The sequence below is a fragment of the Lethenteron reissneri genome, chromosome 64 (assembly GCF_015708825.2).
Source record: "Lethenteron reissneri isolate LAM-NWPU_2019-01 chromosome 64, ASM1570882v1, whole genome shotgun sequence".
Lineage (NCBI taxonomy): Eukaryota > Metazoa > Chordata > Hyperoartia > Petromyzontiformes > Petromyzontidae > Lethenteron > Lethenteron reissneri.
In genome coordinates this window covers 10021140-10041290 of record NC_083842.1, presented here as the reverse complement: position 1 = coordinate 10041290, position 20151 = coordinate 10021140, and the positions used below count along the sequence as shown (strand labels likewise).

Below are 20151 nucleotides of genomic sequence, written 5' to 3'. Positions count from 1 at the left end.
GGCTTGAGATGGCTGCCACCTATGGGTCAGATGATTGTCTGGCAGCATTAAACAATTGGTAATTATTATTTTTTTTCCCTAAACAGTGTAAAATTTTGGAATTTTTTTTCACGAAAATACATTGTCACGCACAACGAGTCTGTGTGCAAAATGTCAGCTCGATTGGATCACGGGAAGTGGGTTAAAAAACGATCGAAAGATTTGCACAGTCCTAAGCAAGCAAGCGAACTAAATATAAAGGATTTAAAAAAAGGATTAATCCCTCACAATTCAATTTTGGTCCCGCCTCTCTGCAACGTGGCTTCAAATCCCAGCTGCCTCTGGGGATTAAAAGCACATCGTTCGACTTGTCGTACGACGACGAACCCTGGGCTAAACGATCGTCTTCTCACCTCGGGCTACGCGGCGATGGGTAGGCGCGCAGCATTCTGACAGTTGTTGTTGTTGTTATTTGAATGAAGCGTGACGAAATAGGTAATTTTTTTTGTACGTTACGAATATTTCGTTACTTTGTTATTGGCCGAGGATTGCATTTGCGTGGTATCACCCTCGTAAATTTGATTGATCGTTGGAAAACTGCGTAACAATACATTTGTTAAGAAATTATTATATAGTCAAATGTTAACACTTCTGAGAACTTTGCAACAAAACTACAAGAAATGTGCCTCTGGGCTCTGGAGATCACCTGGAGAAGATTAAAGTCATGCAGACTCTTTGACTTTTTGAAGCTATTAACATACTTTTGTTATCATGTTACAGTGCATTATTATCCGTTCCTTTTCCATTAAAAACGATAGTCCCATGTAAGTGTTAACATTTTTTTGAGACACCCTGTCTGTTTGTGTGTGTCATCTCGGTCATCTCAGTCAGTCGACCCCGTGGCACCTGCTGGGTCTGCCCCGTGACCTCCTGCCAGCGGGCGTTCGACACTTCACGTGGCTTCAAGGTGCACGTGGCCTGGCACAAGCGTCGTGGTGATGTCACCGCCACTTAGTGGCGAATGGCGGTTGTTGTTGTGTCATCTCGGTCATCTCAGTCTGTCGACCCCGTGGCACCTGCTGGGTCTGCCCCGTGACCTCCTGCCAGCGGGCGTTCGACACTTCACGTGGCTTCAAGGTGCACGTGGCCTGGCACAAGCGTCGTGGTGATGTCACCGCCACTTAGTGGCGAATGGCGGTTGTTGTTGTGTCATCTCGGTCATCTCAGTCTGTCGACCCGTGGCACCTGCTGGGTCTGCCCCGTGACCTCCTGCCAGCGGGCGTTCGACACTTCACGTGGCCTCAAGGTGCACATGGCCTGGCACAAGCGTCGTGGTGACGTCACCGCCACTTAGTGGCGAATGGTGGTTGTTGTTGTTGTTGTAATATTAGTATGCTCACAACTGGAGGGTTCTCTCTTCTCAGTTCATTCATTCTGCAACTGCAATGTCTACTGGAGTTATGAGCTCAGTCTACAACCTATAAAAATAGCTCTTTTTCAGAAGCGACCTGGCCACAAATGATAGCTCAATGTAGTGGCCTAATCACGTGGAAATGTACAGTGGACGAATGCTCGAAACACGTGATGTTGATCCTAAACGTGGAGGGAAAAAAGAACGGAAGACCCGGGGAAAAATCCACGGGGAGAGACACGCAAACTCCAAATATAAAGCAGGCGTCAGGGTCGGGATTGAACCCATGACCTCCTGTACACCAGGCGAGGTAGTAAACATCTCTACACCATTTTTCGATTTAAAGCTTTCGTGAATGCAGGGATTCATATTCTTGGTTCTTTCGGTAAAGTCACGTAGAAGGGCCGAAACGTCGTGAGAATTTCATTTTATTACGTTTTATATTTATTATTTTATTATTTCCCTTCTACGTGACTTTACCGAAAGAACCAAGAATATCTCTCCACCTGTCATTGCAACAGTCCCCCTCGCCTGATCAAAGTTTAGTGTCAACAACGTATGTGTGGGCGCGCCCTCCCCGGAAAGATCAATCAAAGTTCTATCCGGCCCTCGGTTAGGCAAAAGCTCTCTCCCCACCACTGTCCTATACTTCAGATAATGAACACGATTAATAATTCAACACATTTGGTATTCGCGCCATTCCTGAGAACCGCAGGGTCCATCACGAATGAAGGCGCCATTTCACAGACGAGTATACGCCGCCAGTAGGGGGAAGGGCGACCGTTGCCAAGTGGTTTCATCCATGTCCCCTTGTATACCGGGCAAGATAGTGAACATCTCTCCACCGCACCGCCCGCATGGCCCCTATCGTCATCGTCACGGCTCAGTCATACCAGGTAAGGTCCTCCTGAGCCATGCAGCTCTTTTCCAGAAGCGACCTGGCCACGTAAAATGATAGCTCAACGAAGTGGCTCATCACGTGGCAGCCAATTACTCTAAACGTGTATGGATTCTAAATGAGGTGGTTAACATCTCTCCGCCGCGGCGCCCCTACCGCCCCCCCCTATCGTCATCATCATCGCCGTCGTCATCGTCGTCATCATCATCATCGTTGTCGTCATCGTTGTCATGGTTGTCGTCATCATCATCGTCGTCATCATCATCGTCGTTGTCGTCATCGTCGTGGTCGTCATCGTCGTCATCATCATCGTTGTCATCGTCATCGTCGTCGTCATCATCATCGTCATCATCATCATCGTTGTAGTCGTTGTCGTCGTCATCATCATCATCATCGTCATCATCATCGTCGTCGCCGTCGTCGTCATCATCGCCGTCGTCGTCGTCATCGTCGTCGTCATCATCATTGCCGTCATCATCATCATCATCATCGTCATCATCATCATCGTCATCATCATCATCGTCGTCGTCGTCATCATCGTCATCGTCGTCATCATCGTCATCGTCGTCATCATCATCATCGTTGTAGTCGTTGTCGTCGTCATCATCATCATCGTCGTCGTCCCACTATTGCTCACGCGGACAAAAAAAAAAACCCCCGCGCCGGGCACCGACCTTGTTGAAGAACACGGCCCCGTCGTACACCACGAAGCCCGTTCCGTCGACGCGGTGCGGCAGCTTGTAGTTGGTGAGCGGTCGCCCTGCCAGGAAGTCCTGGAGGGATGCGTACTCGGTGAGGCTGTCGGTGCGGTACGGCGTCCACGGCATGAAGTACACCTTGTCGGTGGCCTGCAGCGGGTCGCGGCACCACGAGCCGGCCTGCTGCTCCGCCTCCAGGAGGTGCAAGGCCTCGCCAACGAGGCGGACGCTGCCCGGGCACAGAAAGACTGCCACGGGGAACGAGGGACAGACGAACGAACGGTCGGGTCAGGGATTCGCGTTCGCTCCCTGGTTGATGTACTCTAAACGTAAAACTATATTTTAGCAGGTAAGGCCCACTAAGCTATGTTACTCTTTTGCGGAAGCAACCTGGCCGCGCAAATTATAGCTCAACGAAAGTGACTTATAACGTGGAAATGTACAGCAGCATCCAAATACTCTAAACGCGTGACATCGATTCTAAATGTGGAGGGAAAAACCGGAGGGCCCGGAGAGAACTCCACACAACCACGGGGCAGAACACGCAAGCCTCCAAGTATACAGCAACAGTCGTCAGGGTTGGGATCGAACCCACGACCTCCTGTATACCAGGCGAGGTAGTTAACATCTCGCCACCGTTTGCGTGCGTGTACTGATGGGCGTATATAGGTGCCGTCTGCGTCGCAGCAGAGCCTGATGAAGCCGACCGTCTACCAGAAACGATCATGTTTCTTAAACATACACGTGTGGTATGTGCATCGTGAGCTTAGTGTGTGGCATAAATCGACAGATTCATCGTCGCGCGTCGATTAAATACTTGGGTGAAATGAAACCGTCGCGAACACAGGCAATTCAGCTTTTGCACGGAAACAGTGGGCATGCAGAGGATTGTGGGGTTTCCCAGGATGCACCGAGGCCTAGCCTAAACGAATTTCAACTGAAGGTGTTGTTACCGGGATTGCCGCACAATATTTTTTCACGATACAACATCAAACTTGACGACAGGACGATTTCCCAATAACGTTGTAGTACTCGTATTTGGCATGTTATTTATGTTGTAATCGATGCAGTCTATAATGCTCATGTCAGTTACGCCAGAAATGCGGTCAACAATTACACGAACCATGGCAATGACGATGTCACACAATCGCCGTGCTGTCAATTAACGCCGAAAACTGTTTGGAAAGCGTTGATTCGATGTTATAATAAGTATTTATTTACAACCTGCGTAACTGCAATTGTTACTTTCGCGGGACATAAAAGACACGGGAAAAATGCTGCGAGAGCAACGAGAATCGCGATCGAAGCACATTTAGCCACGACGGACGGCACGATGATCTTATAATCATCGCAAGAATCTCGCCAGATTATTGTACGGGTTGACTGTAGCGGTCGTTAACCTGGGTGCAAAGTGCACAATAACTTCTAGATTTGAAGCTTTTGTGACTGCAAGGATTCATACTCTTAGTTCTTTCGGTAAAGTCACGTAGGTAAAAAATGAAATTAAAATTTATAAAAATAAAACAATAAAATTCACGACGTTTCGGAGGCAACACAAGTCTCCGTCATCAGGTGGGACCGTCACAGCCAGATTAGCTGCAGGCCTTGCACAATAACCCTCTCCGGGGATCACAATGAGGAACGTCACACAGCAGTTCGTTGGCACGGGTGTGTCTTTTTTTCCATGCACGTCCAAGCAGGCCCATGAACTCTCATGCACGCAACAAGGAAATCGTCAACGTGGAGAAGTTTAGCGGTGCAGTGTTTCGTTGCCTGGAAATTCGTTGCGGCCTACGAAATTCCCTTTCGGCAAACCTTGACCACACTTAGTCACATTCACTTTAAGATGTTTTTTTTGTTCATGTTTTAGTTTTTTGTTTGTTGCGGTTGCACCCGATTCAAGAGCCGTATGGCTCACAGGGCTATACCTAATAAATTAACTTGAACATCGGCAACTCGGATGCTTCGACTTCGCGATACCGACGCAAATCATGGGGACACTTTGATTGCGTCGTAGTCATTACACGATGGGTAGTACAGTGCGTTGTATCAATTGTGATACTCAAGTAGACAAGCCTGAGCCTTCAACACTCCCTTCACCAGCCCCCCCCTTGCTTGCCTTGGCAGCGCAGCCCAAAGGGCTCCCCCCACTCCTCCCGACCCCCTGAATCAGTTAGGAAATCTAGGCAAGAAGCGGCACGTAACGCAGCCTAAAGAAAAAAACCAAGGTTTTTTTTTTTTCCAATGATTAAAATGTAGAGATCGCATCCATTAACAAATGGAATTTTCGCGAGATGAATTGCGGCGGTAAAAACGCAACGAAATAATTTACTTTAGGACATAACTGCAGGCCCTTCTCACTGCCAGTGTGTTCCCATGACAACCATTTCGAGTGTCGGCAACATCCGGGCCTCACCCGAGCCAATCGCATGAGCAGCTAACTGCACCCTTAACGCCGACACGTTTGTAGAATATATATGAACATTATTAACAACTAGCTCCCATACTAATAGGGGTTTTTCCCCTTGTTTCTGGCAACACAACTGACACCTTTTGCAAGGAATCATGCTTACATTAACCACAATACTTGCAGTCAAATGCAAACAAAAAACAATACTCTGATAATTTATGCATTGTCTTTGAAACTGATTGGTCCATAAATTATCAGAGTATTGTTTTTTGTTTGCATTTGACTGCAAGTATTGTGGTTAATGTAAGCATGATTCCTTGCAAAAGGTGTCAGTTTTGTTGCCAGAAAAAATGGGAAAAGCCCTATTAGTATTTTTCGATTTAAAGCTTTCGTGACTGCAGGGATTCATCTTCTTGGTTCTTTCGGTAAAGTCACGTAGAAGGGAAGTGATAAAATAATAAAAATAAAACATAATAAAATCAAATAATTCTCACGACGTTTCGGCTACAACGCAAGCAGCCGTCTTCAGGTGAAGAATGAGACACTGCCAAGCTAGGCGCTTATATATAAGCTTGGCAGTGTCTCATTCTTCACCTGAAGACGGCTGCTTGCGTTGTAGCCGAAACGTCGTGAGAATTATTTGATTTTATTATGTTTTATTTTTATTATTTTATCACTTCCCTTCTACGTGACTTTACCGAAAGAACCAAGAAGATGAAACCCTATTAGTATATTTTGGTACTGGCGAAGGAGGTCCCATGATGCACTAGCTCCCAATTTGCAGCCTTTTGCTGCCTTCTCTCATCCGCACCCTCTCTCCTACCCCCACTGCAGACCACAACGACTCAAACGGCCGTCTGGATACAGAGTCACATTGTGATTTGTAACTTTGATCACTGCCTGCGTGTCGATAGTTCAACGTGCCATTGCATCGAGGGGCTACTATGCGGCGTTATCTTGGTGTGGTCTGGGACCGTTTTTGCCGCCTGCTTGCCGCCTTGCCCCAATCTTGATAAATCGGACTGACGTAATTTCAAGAGCGCATTACTTATTGATATTTCGTGACTTGCATTTTCTCCATTTTGCTCTCCTGTCGTCTTTTTCGTTGCTGCGTCGTTTTGCTGCCGTCAACTCGCCCCCCCTCCCGTAAGCTCGTCGGATTCCTCTCCCTCCAAGTCGAAGTAAAGATTCTGAACCGTCGAACGTCGTAGCACCGCTTAACTTCCCACGGAAGGGGGGGGGGGGGAGAAGTGTCGCGATCGCCACGTACGCGCGCGCCGTGACGCTACCTTTTTGCTCCAGCCCTTCGCGAGCGCGATTTTTTTTTTAGGGGAGGAGGGAAGGAAAAAGGCGGTGAAGCGAGAGACAAAGGGAGGATTAAAACATGGATTGAGAAGACAAATGCATACAGACGGGACGGGGCGCAGCGCAGACAACGCTCGTAACGGTAGACTCTCCATTTGTCCGCGCTAATGACGGCCGCGGATCATTCGAAATCGCGGAGAATCCCAAAAAAATATAACCATTTTCCGCGGATCTCTGCGCCAAAAGCCACTAACGCAGGCATCGATTACTTTAAAGTGAAGAAAATCGAGTTTGATAATGAACAAAACGAACATTTCTAGTCCAAAATGTATTGATCTCGTTTCATTACAAAACTGCACACAAAAAGACAACGCTACTCACTTAAACGATTTGGAAAAATCCTAAAGACGGAATTTTTGCTTCAATGAGCCCGCTTTCCTTTTTGCGAATTGACGCCCCTTAATCGAAGCAATACCAATTTGTCAGAAAGCGGCGGAGTCATCCAGTTGCTCTTTCGATTTATAACGAAGGCGGACGATCGATGCGCGTGCTCGGTGCAAACACCTTTCAGCTCCCACGCAGAAGACTCGGCCCACTAAGTGGACAGCGGAGCCATGCAAATCACAATTAATCAAACTCCGCCTACTGTTGTTAAGGTGCTGCAAATACTGTACTGTAGAGGTGATCACGTGGATTTTGGATGAAACCAGAGCACATATTTGTTCGGTTTAAGCACGTGATTTGTATTAAACATTTCCAGGATTAACAAATGTGTAACTGTTTCTAGATCATATTTTTGATTCTTTCGGTAAAGTCACGTAGAAGGGAAATAATAAAATAGTAAAAATATTAAACAATAAAAATTTATCATCACCTGATGACGATTGCTTGTGTTGCAGTCGAAACGTCGTGAGAATTTTTTATTGTTTTATATTTTTATTATTTTATCATTTCCCTTCTACGTGACTTTACCGAAAGAACCAAGAATATGAATCCCTGCAGTCACGAAAGCTTTAAATCAAAATTTGCTTCTAGATCATTCATTTTGGGCTTGAGGCAAAAAAATCCACGAGTTATTAATTCACGTCAAATCTCAGGCGCCGCGGTTGATCCGCAAATCGGATAAACCGCACGCGGAAAATCGAGAGTCTACCGTACGCTGAACTTCATTCGCACCGTACGTAGCCAACCGTGCTAATCGGAGCTGCGATTCGTGCTCAACCTAATCAGAGACAAGGCAGAAAGACCCACTTCCGGGATGAGCTTTCAGATATCATCACCACCATCATCATCATTTTTCAGCAGAAACGTTTAAATGCGTCAGAATCTTCATACACATTTACGGATGTTACACAATGGGGTTGGGAGTGGCGACGCAGCCGAAAGTGCGACAAAAAACCCGACGGCATCAGTGGTACTTGCGCAGTGGGTCTGGCACGGCCATCATGAACCCTCTTTCCCCTGCCCCCCACTAAAGGGGTGTTGAACCTCCTGAAGCAAAAGAAAAACCACCCGGGCCCAGCGCTAAAACCCAGAAACACACTGGCTGCAGCCATTATGAACCACCCCCCACCCCCCTCAGTGAGAAAAGGAGACACAACCCAGGCTGCATGTGCCGCCTCTGTTCGTGTGTTGCAAGACACTTCCCATAATGAGCTGTTTGGCGAGCGCAACACAACTGAATTGTTTGGTTTAATAGCTGTGTCTCAGGCTAGGCGTGGAACACACGTGTGTTTCTGTGTTTGGTGATCACACCCAATAGCTTCCAGGCCCCGCAAGTGGAATGGAGAAGGCAGAGCGAGAGGAATACTCGGCACAGTGTGCCAGGTGCAACAACAACATTTTTTACGGGCTTAGTGGTGGACTGCAAGCGAGTTAAAATTGTGCTGACGATTATTTAAACCGGTCATGGGCCGCCTCTTGTTTGACTGGTGCGGTGCGTAAACGTGGCCACTGGGGAGACAAAGGCGGTCGGGCGTGGTGCTGGCCACCCACACCCCCTCGTGTGCAGTGCCGGCCTTCATCGGTGCTGCTACTCGCGAACAGCGCTCGTCCCGACAGCCTGTCAAAGGGCGTTACGAGGTGGGGGGGCATCTTTGCCCGGGTGTGCGTGCGTGTGCGTGCGTGCGCACACTCCGTGAGTACTCACTGTAGGGGACGCACTCGTACCAAACCTCCAGGTACTTGTACGTTCCGGGACAGGGGTCCGGAAACACCTCGTTGCCGGCGACGACGAGGCACTGCGTCCTGTTGTTGCACCTGCGGGGGGCGGGCGTAGGGAGGAGGGGGGGGGGAGTGGAGCGGAGCACGCGCGAGCCGTGGTTTAGTGGCAGGGCAACGTTACATGGCACAACACCCCCCCCCCCCCCCCGTTAACCCCCCCCCGCCCCCCCACCGGTGCCTCGATTCTCGGCCACAGCTGGGCCAAGCATCCCCAGTGCAGGCCCCTCCTGTGAGAGGGTGATGATGAGAATCAGGCCCTTTGTATGGTATCAAATAACTGGCATATTTATTAGAATTGTTATGATTCTTACTATTCTTAGGTTTTTTCGGTAAAGTCACGTAGGTAAAAAATTAAAATTAATAAAAGTAAAATAAAAATCACGACGTTTCGGAGGCAACACAAGCTTCCGTCTTCAGGTGGAACCGTCACAGCCCGACAGCTGTATCAAGTTACTTGAAGCTTGTGTTGCCTCCGAAACGTCGTGATTTTTTTTATTTATTTTACTTTTATTAATTTTAATTTTTCACCCACGTGACTTTACCGAAAAAACCTAAGAATATGAATCCTTGCAGTCACAAAAGCTTCAAATCTACAATGATTCTTACTGTTGGGGGGTGGAGAAATGGGAGGCGGGCAGGGATAGTTGGTGGCGCAATGGGTTAGCGCACTGCGGCATGTAGCCGGGCGACCCGAGTTTGTACGTATGCATGCGCGTTGAACTTCTTTCGCGCCCGCACGTAGCTAGCCGTGCTAATCGGAGGTGCGGCGGGGGAGGGGGGCGAACAAAGAGTGAGATTGCCAGTCACGGCTGACACGAGTGGCGAGTGACATCCGAACTGGCCTGCTGCTGTGCTGTAATGGTGATGGGACTGTCAGAATGGGCCTTGGAGGACATGCCAACTGTCTAACAAGAGGAAGACAGATGGGGGCGGTGGGTGGTGATGATGAGACTGTAAGAGCGGTCATCGGTGTACTCTGCGCGCGTTTCTACCGAGTAAGACGAACTCGGAGCAGGTGGCGGCAATCAATCAATCAATAAATTGTAGATTTGAAGCTTTCGTGACTGCAAGGATTCATATTCTTAGGGTTTTTCGGTGAAGTCACGTAAGTAGAAAAAGGCTCAGTCCCATTTACACGCACCTTTACATCAGCCGCACCTAGTTTACACAACAAAGGCTCATTTCTAACAGCGTGCTTCAGCCGCACCGAACCTCACAATTATAATATCCAGGGCCCACCTTGGCTCCTCCCACCCTCAACCAGTATATATACAAGGACTGTTTTCTTGGAATTTCTCTTACTTGATACAGCAATCGTGCTGTGACGGTTCCACCTGAAGACGGAAGCTTGTGTTGCCTCCGAAACGTCGTGATTTTTATTTTATTTTTATTTGACTTTTATTTTACAATCAATAAATGTTTAAATTTCGATTTAAAGCTTTCGTGACTGCAGGGATTCATCTTCTTGGTTCTTTCGGTAAAGTCACGTAGAAGGGAAATAATGAAATAATAAAAATATAACATAATAAAATAATTCTCACGACGTTTCGGCCACAACGCAAGCAGCCATCCTCAGGTGAAGACCAGGTCTGTCGGGGAGACAACGTCTCGGGGAGACAGCGTCTGAAGACGGCTGCTTGCGTTGTGGCCGAAACGTCGTGAGAATTATTTTATTAGGTTTTATTTTTATTATTTTGTTATTTCCCTTCTACGTGACTTTACCGACAGAACCAAGAAGACAATAAATGTTTATTTGTTACGCGCAAAGCTACTCTTGGCCAGTTACCCAGCGAGTTCTGCGAGCGACGGCGACGTTTCCGGACGAGCGGCCCTCGTTCAGGGCCACGTCAAAAACCGCGTATCAACGGGGAAGCACAAAAGTCCAAACGAGGCGAATGATTGTTTCTCGATGCAATCGCGAAGAGGAGGTTGCGACAAGCGGGGCCACGCGTGCTGGGCGGTGAAAGGCCAAGCGGCCGAGACCGGCGTCGGAGCGGCACCCAGAGGAAGACCTAGAACCAGACGGTGGTGGCGGTGGTGGCGGTGGTGGTGGCGGTGGTGGCGGTGGTGGTGGCGGTGGTGGCACCGGTGGTAGTGTGGAGCGGCAGTGTTAGCGGTTAGCGCGCTGGGCAACGAACCAGGCGGCCACGAGTTCATCTCCAGCGCACGGCCAACACCACTGACGATTATCTGAACCGGTCCTGGGCCTTCCCTAGCTCGACTCAGCCTCAAATGACTACCTGGTGTGTGATGCGTAAACATCGCCACTGTTGGGAGACAAAGGCGGCCGGGCGTGGTGTTGGCCACTAACCCCCTTGCGCGTGCCGTGCCGGCCTTCATAGGTGCTCGCTCACAGCACTTGCCCCAATAGTCTGTTAACGCTATACGGGGGATCTTTGTCTTTGGTGGTCAAGGGAATCTACGAGAAATCCCTCGGATGCTCGTCAGGGTTGCCATCGTTGCAGCAGTCGTCGGCTCTGGCCGAAGGAAAGCAGCGACGGCGACGATATTGCACGGATGTATGTTGAACTTCTTTTGCACCGTACGTAGACACAACTGTGCTAACGAGAGGTGCGAGGGAAGAACAAGAAACTAAACGCAACGAGCAGCAGCTCGAAAGAAATTCTTCGTCAATCGAGATTAAACAGCGCGTAGCTACGGTGGCTTCGTAACATCGCAAGGAAGTGAGCGTTCCAGACAGCCGCATTAAGCGCCATCCGAAAGCGCCCCCGCGATGCAGGTGACTATCTTGTGTTCGATGGCCAGCCAAGAGCCGCCGCTGCCGCCACCGCCGCGAGAATGACCGGGAGTTCTGCGTGACGGTTCACGCAATGAAGAACGGTCTTCTCTCGATTCTCACCCCACGGCGCATGTATGCCCACGTGAAGCCTCCAAGAGCGCTTCGCCCCGGATGCCAGCGTTCCAGGGTCAATTGTTCACCAACATTAATTTCCCAAAAGGGCCTCCTCCTCCTCCTCCTCCTTTAAACATTTCTGCTGGCGGCAGCAGTTAGCGTGGAATGAAAATACCGCGTTTGCGCGCTCGGCGATAATTGCGTCGGTGACTCAGTGAGCATGGTTTTGTGTTTTTTTTTCTCTCTCTCCTGTATATCTGAGCGCCATTCTCTGGAGGTACGAGGGGGGGGGGTGGGGGTGGAATATCAGACGGAGGCAGCGCAGAGCCCTTAATGAGCGTTTGATTTAAAACGAGAATGCGTGGTCGGTCGCCCCCCCCCCCCCGCCCGGGACACGAAAACAAAAAGCCAAAGATCCCCCGTATAGCCTTCGACAGACCGTTGCGGCAAGTGCTGTTAAGCGAGCAGCAACATCTGAAGGCCGGCACCGTGGCACACGACGGAGGGGTTGGTGAGTGGCCAACAACACGCCCGGTCGCCTTTGTATACCGCACGAGGTACTCATTTGAGGCTGAGTAGACCTAGGGGAGGCCCAGCGCCGGTCCACATAATCGTTGCTGGTGCTGTGGCCGTGAGCGGGAATCGAACCCGGGTCTCCGGGTATGAAGCGTAAGCACGCTAACCGCTGCACCGCCGCTCCCCACACACACAGTCACAAACGCACGTGTGTGCGCTATTCTAGCCTCTACTGGGCATTGCGTATGTGTGGAGAAGTTCTTTCGCACCGTACGTCAGAGGTCGCAACCGGGTACCCGATACCCGTACCCTACCCGATACCCGGCTACCCATACCCGGCCGGGTACGGGTAGCCGTTTGCAACCCTGGTGCGGCCGGGGCCGGGTACGGGTAGGCCGTGAGTCACTGGTGAGTAACCGTTTGTCACTCATTTCGGGTAGGGTACGGGTACGGGTAGGGAACGGGTACCCGTACCTGGCCGGGTACGGGTACCCATTTGCGACCCTGGTGCGGCCGGGTACGGGTACGGGTAAGGAATCAAAACCCGTTTGCGACCTCTGCCGTACATAGTCAATCGTGCTAATCGGAGGTTACGTAACTGAGCACGGATCGGTGATGAGCACTAACTATTTCACACCTTAGCCTCTACCGGGCAATCGGAAACTGGGCATGAAGAAGACCCATGGTGCACTGACGAGCGATAATTATTAGGAGGATCCCATGTGACACTGTAGCCTCTGCCGGGCATTCGGAAACTGTGCATGACTCACTGATGAACACTAATTATTACGAAGACCCATGGCGCATTGATGAGTGATAATTATTATGGGGATCGCACACTGACACCCATGTAAGACTCTGTAACTGTGCATGACCCAACTGATGAGTTTTAACAATTACCAAGTCTCACACCCCCCTACATACAAGCAAGGACCACCAATGCTGGTGCAGATCCAGATGTTAATAAGGGGGTGCTCATTAACAATCACGCAAAGACCAGGTTTCGCGCCTCCAATTTGCACGGTTGGCTGGCTTCGTACGGTGTGAAAGAAGTTCAACAGCTACATACTATTAACATTCCTTCCCTTTATTAATGTTACCCCTATCCCCTCCCTTTGATGCTGCTAATCCTGCATAATGCATGGGCATAATGACTTTAAACCCCTCGCCAAACCTCCTACGCATTTCACAATTAGTACTAATCGCATATCTGCATTTCCCATAAATATGCTAAATTCCTATTGATATGCAAATTATTTTGTCAAGACGCTCTTCCCCCCTCCATCCCAGCTGAAATAGTCGCTCCAAGCCTGGGGTGTGTCATTCAGACTCTGTCTTCTCGACAGACCTGTTCTACACCTGAGGACGGCTGCTTGCGTTGTGGCCGAAACGTCGTGAGAATTATTATATTACGTTTATTTTTATTATTTTATTATTTCCATTCTACGTGACTTTACCGAAAGAACCAAGAAGAAGTTCAACATACATCCGGTGCTTTGGTCGATCCACTGCTGGATGAAGCTCTTCCCATGTCGTCGTCATCTCGTCATGCACGACGGCACAGTGTGTCTCGCCCCTGCGCATGAGCCGACCTCATCACGTGGTTCAATGGCCTCCCCCCCCTTCATGGCCATTGGGCCACCTGGAACTGATAGGCCCAGCCCTGAGATCGAACTGAGGTTTTCAGAGGAATTGGCTCAGTTTCTCAACGTGAGCATTGTAAGCTGAAGGAGAGAGAGAGAGAGACACACACAAGGCACCGGGTCTCGAAGCCAGAACTTGAGAACTTGCTGGATTAATTCCCTGACGAACGTTAACTTTGTTGAGGCGCCCAGACCCAGGGTTCAAATCCAGGGCCCCGCAGCGACTGGGGCTCTGTGTGAATCGTAACAAAATAATATTAAAAAAAAACTTTTTTAAAAACACGCTTTAATGAAATGTACCGTACGAGTAATGGAAGAACTCCATGGCTCAAGGAAGTGGCCCCGAAGCTTGCCATAACGTAAGGGGCCGTGGTGATTGACAGCCAACGTCAGTTGAGCGTGGACAATTAGACCCAAGCCGAAACATAACATATAAATAATAATGTTTAAAAGACTTGTTTTATATTTTTTATGATAGAATATAGTATTGTCATCAGTAAGACATAAGTATACCAAGTTTGCAGTCGATACCACATTGGGAAGTGGGTAAATATTGAGTTACAAGATTTGAGGATACAACAACGACAACAACAGACAGAGTGAGTTAAATCAAAGTGTGTAAAAACAACATCATCAGCCAGAGAGGGGGGAAGAGAGACACACCCATACCCAGGGCGTGAACCCACAACCTCGTACGTACTCTTAGGTTTTCGGTAAAATCACGTAGGTAAAAAATAAAATAAAAATTTATAAAAGTAAAATAAAAATCACGACGTTTCGGAGGCAACACAAGCTTCCGTCTTCAGGTGGAACCGTCACAAGTGATACAGCAATCGTATGAAGTGATACAGCAATCGTGCTGTGACGGTTCCACCTGAAGACGGAAGCTTGTGTTGCCTCCGAAACGTCGTGATTTTTATTTTACTTTTATTAATTTATTTTAATTTTTTACCTACGTGACTTTACCGAAAACCTAAGAGTATGAATCCTTGCAGTCACGAAAGCTTCAAATCTAGAACCTCGTACGTGCCCGGCGTATTGTCTGTGCGCGATGACAGACGAGATAAGAGGAAAGGACGCGGAGATACAGTGAGGTAAGAGAAAATGTAGACAATACATCGAGATGAGGAGAGCGATACGGGGATGAGGGCAGGCGGAGTGAAACGAGACAGACAAGAGACGGGTGAGAGAAGCGAGATGCAGACGAGGCAGAGATGATGAGAGAGATTAATTAGATTTCGATTTAAAGATTTCGTGACTGCGGGGATTCGTATTCTTGGTTCTTTCTGGTAAAGTCACGTAGAAGGGAAATAATAAAATAATAAAAATAAAACATAATAAAATTCTCACGACGTTTCGGACGCTGTCTTTCCGACAACTCTGTTTCTTCACCTGAGGACGGCTGCTTGCGTTGTGGCCGAAACGTCGTGAGAATTATATTTTATTACGTTATTTTTCTTATTTTATTATTTCCCTTCTACGTGACTTTACCGAAAGAACCAAGAAGATTAATTAAGAGTTGAATTTTTTTTGTCATATTTTAAATCGAGCTGACATTTGGTTACTTCCCTTTGTTTTTTTGATTTTCCGCTTTTCACGAATCTGCCCCGGGGGGGCCTCTCCCCCAGCCTTTTGCTCGGTCTCCCTGCGCCGTCCACCACCGCCGTGGGACCCCACTCGCCTCTCGCCCGCGGACACCCACGACGCAGCGAGGGAGATACTGACATGACGATGAGCACGGTCGAAAGAAGCTCAACGTGCATACATCGACGCCACTCTTGCGAGTCAACAAATCACGTGGCGGTGGTGGTGGGGATGGGGCAGGCTCGCAAAGCCAGACGACAACACGACATGTCAGACGCTGTCTTTCCGACAGACCTGTTCTTCACCTGAGGACGGCTGCTTGCGTTGTGGCCGAAACGTCGTCAGAATTATTTTATTATGTTTTATTTGTATTTTTTTATTATTTTATTATTTCCCTTCTACGTGACTTTACCGTCCCGAAAGAACCAAGAAGATGAATCCCTGCAGTCACGAAAGCTTTAAATCGAAACACGACACCTCTCGTACGTATGTACGTTGAACTTCTTTCGTGCTGCACATCGCCAACCGTGCTAATCGGGAGGTACGGGAGAGCGACAGCAAACCAAACACAAAAAGCAGTCCTAACAACAAATGAGTTTTCAATACATGGGAGTCTGTGGTTCTCTCTGTGAGTCTATGGCTCTCTGTGTGTGAGTCTATGGGTCTCTATCTGAGTCTGTGGGTCTTTGTGTGGGTCTATGGGTCTCTGTGTAAGTCTATGGGTCTCTGTGTGAGTCTATGGGTCTCTATCTGAGTCTGTGGGTCTCTGTGTGAGTCTATGGGTCTCTATCTGAGTCTGTGGGTCTCTGTGTGAGTCTATGGGTCTCTGTGTGAGTCTATGGGTCTCTGTGTGAGTCTATGGGTCTCTGTGTAGTCTATGGCTCTCTCTGTGTGAGTCTATGGGTCTCTATCTGAGTCTGTGGGTCTCTGTGTGAGTCTATGGGTCTCTATCTGAGTCTGTGGGTCTCTGTGTATGTATGTAGGCTTTCTTTCACACTGTGCGTAGCCAGATAAAAATCCACGCGACCACAAGGAGAACACGCAAACTCCCAACTACAGTAAAACCTTGGATTGTGAGCATAATTCGTTCTGGAAACGTGTTTGTAATCCAAAGCACTCGTACATCAAAGCACTCGTACATCAGTTGTGATCACGTGACGCTCGGCAGACAAAGCGTATGCACGTACTGCTCGTATTGCAAGACCTCGCTCGTTTATCAAATGAATATTTATTTAAAAAATTTGCTCGTCGTGCAAAACACTCGCAGACCAAGTTACTCGCAATCCAAGGTTTTACTGTATATAGGCGTCAGGGTCGGGATCGAACCCACGACCTCCTGCGCACCGGGCGAGGGAGTTGACATCTCGTCGCCACCGTGCTGAATCGGAGGTGCGGGGGAAGGACAACAAAACGTTCTAAAGAAGTGAGTTTTCGACCGAGATGATCTGAGAGTGTACGTAGCTCCGGTGCCTTCCTGATGTCCCGATGAAACCAAGGAGCCGACCGCAACGAAAAACAACAACAACAACAACAAACAAACAAACAGCAGCAGAAGCAGCAGCAGCAGATGCAATGACGAAACCTCGACGGAATTACCCAGAGAATAATCAAGAACGGCGATAACGACGGCGGCGGTGGTGGGAAGTGGGGGGCTGGGGGGGGGGGGCTGAAGGGGGGGGGGGGGGCACAGGCAGCAGACAGCGAGACGCGGGTGTGGACACAAGCCGTCATTTGAAACCAATTTAAAATTGGATTCGTAACGCCACCTGAACACTTGCTTTCAGGATTCCGATTAAATATTAATTTTGGCGAGCGCCCCGAGACGAAGCAGGGAGAGGGGAGAGAGAGGGGAGGGGGGGGAGCGAGCTTCGGGAGCATTCATTATTAACGACGGCGTTTATTGGAGGGGAACGTCACGGGGGGGGGGGGGGGGGGGGGGGAAGGAAGGCACGGAGAGCTGCCGCACGCGGTCGCGGGGCAATTTATGCGGAAGAATGTGAAAATCATTTAGAGAGGGGAGAATAAATACGCGGGGCAGCGACGGGCCGACTCCGGGAGGAGAAGCGTAAGAAGAAGAAGCAGCAGCAGAAAATGATATCGCGTTTAATCAGAAGCGCGACTCGGAGAGCAGAGATTTAGAAACATATAGATATTCTTATTCTTCTTCTTTCGAATGGCTGATGTGCGTACGTAATGTTGAGCTTCTTTCGCGTCGTACGCAGGCAACCGTGCGAATCAGAGGTGTCGGTGAAGGAGAACGAATTAAAAGGCAAAAATCAGTTCTAAAGAAATTCGTTTTTAATCTACGCGAGTCTGTGGGTCTTCCATGTGAGTCTGTGGGTCTCTGTGCGAGTAGTCTGTGGGTCTCCATGCGAGTCTATGGGTCTCTATGCTCGAGTCTGTGGGTCTCTGTGTATGGGTCTCTGTGTGAGTCTATGGGTCTCTATGTTAGATTCTATGGGTTTCTGAGTGAGTCTATGGGTCTCTGTGTGAGTAGTCTATGGGTCTCTGTGTGAGTCTATGGGTCTCTATGTGAGTAGTCTATGGGTCTCTGTGTGAGTAGTCTATGGGTCTCTGTGTGAGTCTATGGGTCTCTGTGTTAGAGTCTATGGGTCTCTGTGTGAGTCTGTGGGTCTCTGTGTGAGTAGTCTATGGGTCTCTGTGCGAGTCTATGGGTCTCTGTGCGAGTCTATGGGTCTCTATGTTAGAGTCTATGGGTCTCTGTGTGAGTCTATGGGTCTCTGTGTGAGTAGTCTGTGGGTTTTCATGTGAGTCTGTGGGTCTCCATGCGAGTCTGCGGGTCTCTATGTGAGTCTGTGGGTCTCTATGTTAGAGTTTATGGGTCTCTATGTTCGAGTCTATGGGTCTCTATGTGAGTCTGCGGGTCTCTATATACGTATGTTGAACTTCTTTTGCACCGTGCGTAGCCAACCATGCTAATTGAAGGTGCCGGGGAACTAAACACAAAAAGCAGCTCTAAGCAAATTATAGTTTTTAACCTTGAAGCTCCAGTGGCTTCCGAACATCGCAAGGAAGAGCATTCCAGACGGCCACAGACGAGATCGGTAAGGTGTTGTGGTTCACTTGTTGGCGAGCGCTTTGTGTGTAACGAATGCGACCCCTCGCAACGTATTCGTTCGGCAACAGGGAAGCCAACGTAGACGACGCAGAGCAGCGACTTGCAATTTCACATTCAGGTGGTCAAGCCAAATAAAACCGCGTCAGGGGGCAGCGGAGTGTATCATCGCTGTGATGTCCTCCTTCGTATTTCGCCGATCGGGGGCCGTTGCGTCGTCACGCGTTTTGCACCGTCTCTGTTCTGGACGACCGCAGTCGCACACTACCGGAGAGCTTTTAATTCGTGTGCGTGTGTATATGTACAGAGCAGATAAGAGTGCGTACATGTGCGCGGGATGAAGCCTCGCATTGTAACGGTTAGTGCGCTGCCGCAACGGCTAGGATTTACAGAGGTTGCCCGGTTTGGATATCCGGGGCCCGGCAGTTAAAACAGTCGGGGGGGGGAGACGTTTCCAAAAACCACTCACCCTCCGTGTCGCCTTAACAGACTGTTGGGGCAAGTGCTGTTAGCGCGAGCATCTATGAAAGCCGGCACGGCACAAGAGGGGGTGGGTGGCCAGCACCACGCCTGACCGCCTTTGTCTCCCCAGTGGCGATGTTCACACATCGCACCAGGTGCTCATTTGAGGCCGAGTCGACATAGGGGAGGGGGCCTAGGACCGGTTCAGATTTTCGTCACCGATGTTGGGCCGTGAGCGGGAATCGAACCCGGGTCATAGCCGGGTTCGCAGCCGCAGCGTAGCGCTAACCGCCACACTGCTGCTCCCACAAAGACAAAGATCCCCCCCCCCCCCCCGGTGTAGCCTTCACAGACAGTTGGGGCAAGTGCTGATAGCGAGCACCTATGAAGGCCAGCGCACGAGGTGTGTCGAAGGCTCGCTGGCAGCAGGTCACGGGACAGACCCAGGCGTCATGGGTTGACCGATATGACTGGAAGATGCACCAGCTGTGCCTCCCCTTACCGTGCCAACTACACTACCGCTCACGCACACACACACGTGCACACACTCCCGACACACGCGCCCCACCTCTGAGCCATGATGCGGAAGCTCTCGTCCTGCAAGCAGGCCGTGTTCTGCATCTTGGCCGGCTCCGAGTCGCAGATCTGGTCGTTGGTGCGTCCGTAGTTGGCCGAGCTCACGACGATGACGTCGCTGCCCGGGCAGCGCAGGTCGATGGGGTAGCCCTCGCACGACAACTCACGCTGCACCAGGCCCTGGGGCAGCGCCAGCCGCCCGGAGCCTGCGGCGGACAGGACGGAGAGATAGAGGTTGGGACAAGGTCAAGAGGTCGTTATCGTCATCGTCATCACCATTTTTATTTCGATTTAAAGCTTTCGTGACTGCAGGGATCTCATCTTCTTGGTTCTCTCGGTAAAGTCGCGTAGAATGGAAATAATAAAATAATAAAAATAAAACATAATAAAGCAATTCTCACGACGTTTCGGCCACAACGCAAAGCAGCCGTCCTCAGGTGGAGAACAGGTCTGTCGAGAAGACAGAGTCTGAATGACACACCCCAGGCTTGGAGCGTCTATTTAAGCTGGGATGGA

General features: G+C 49.5%; 1 protein-coding gene across 1 annotated transcript in view; it reads right to left on the bottom strand.

The window, feature by feature from the left end:
- LOC133359199 (adhesion G protein-coupled receptor L2-like) overlaps positions 1–20151 on the bottom strand; it is a 203544-nt gene that overhangs the window by 65157 nt on the left and 118236 nt on the right. Inside the window, 4 exon segments of the mRNA XM_061577626.1 lie at positions 2963–3234; positions 6686–6700; positions 8851–8960; positions 19628–19841. Of these exon segments, the coding sequence (XP_061433610.1) occupies positions 2963–3234; positions 6686–6700; positions 8851–8960; positions 19628–19841 (611 nt within the window).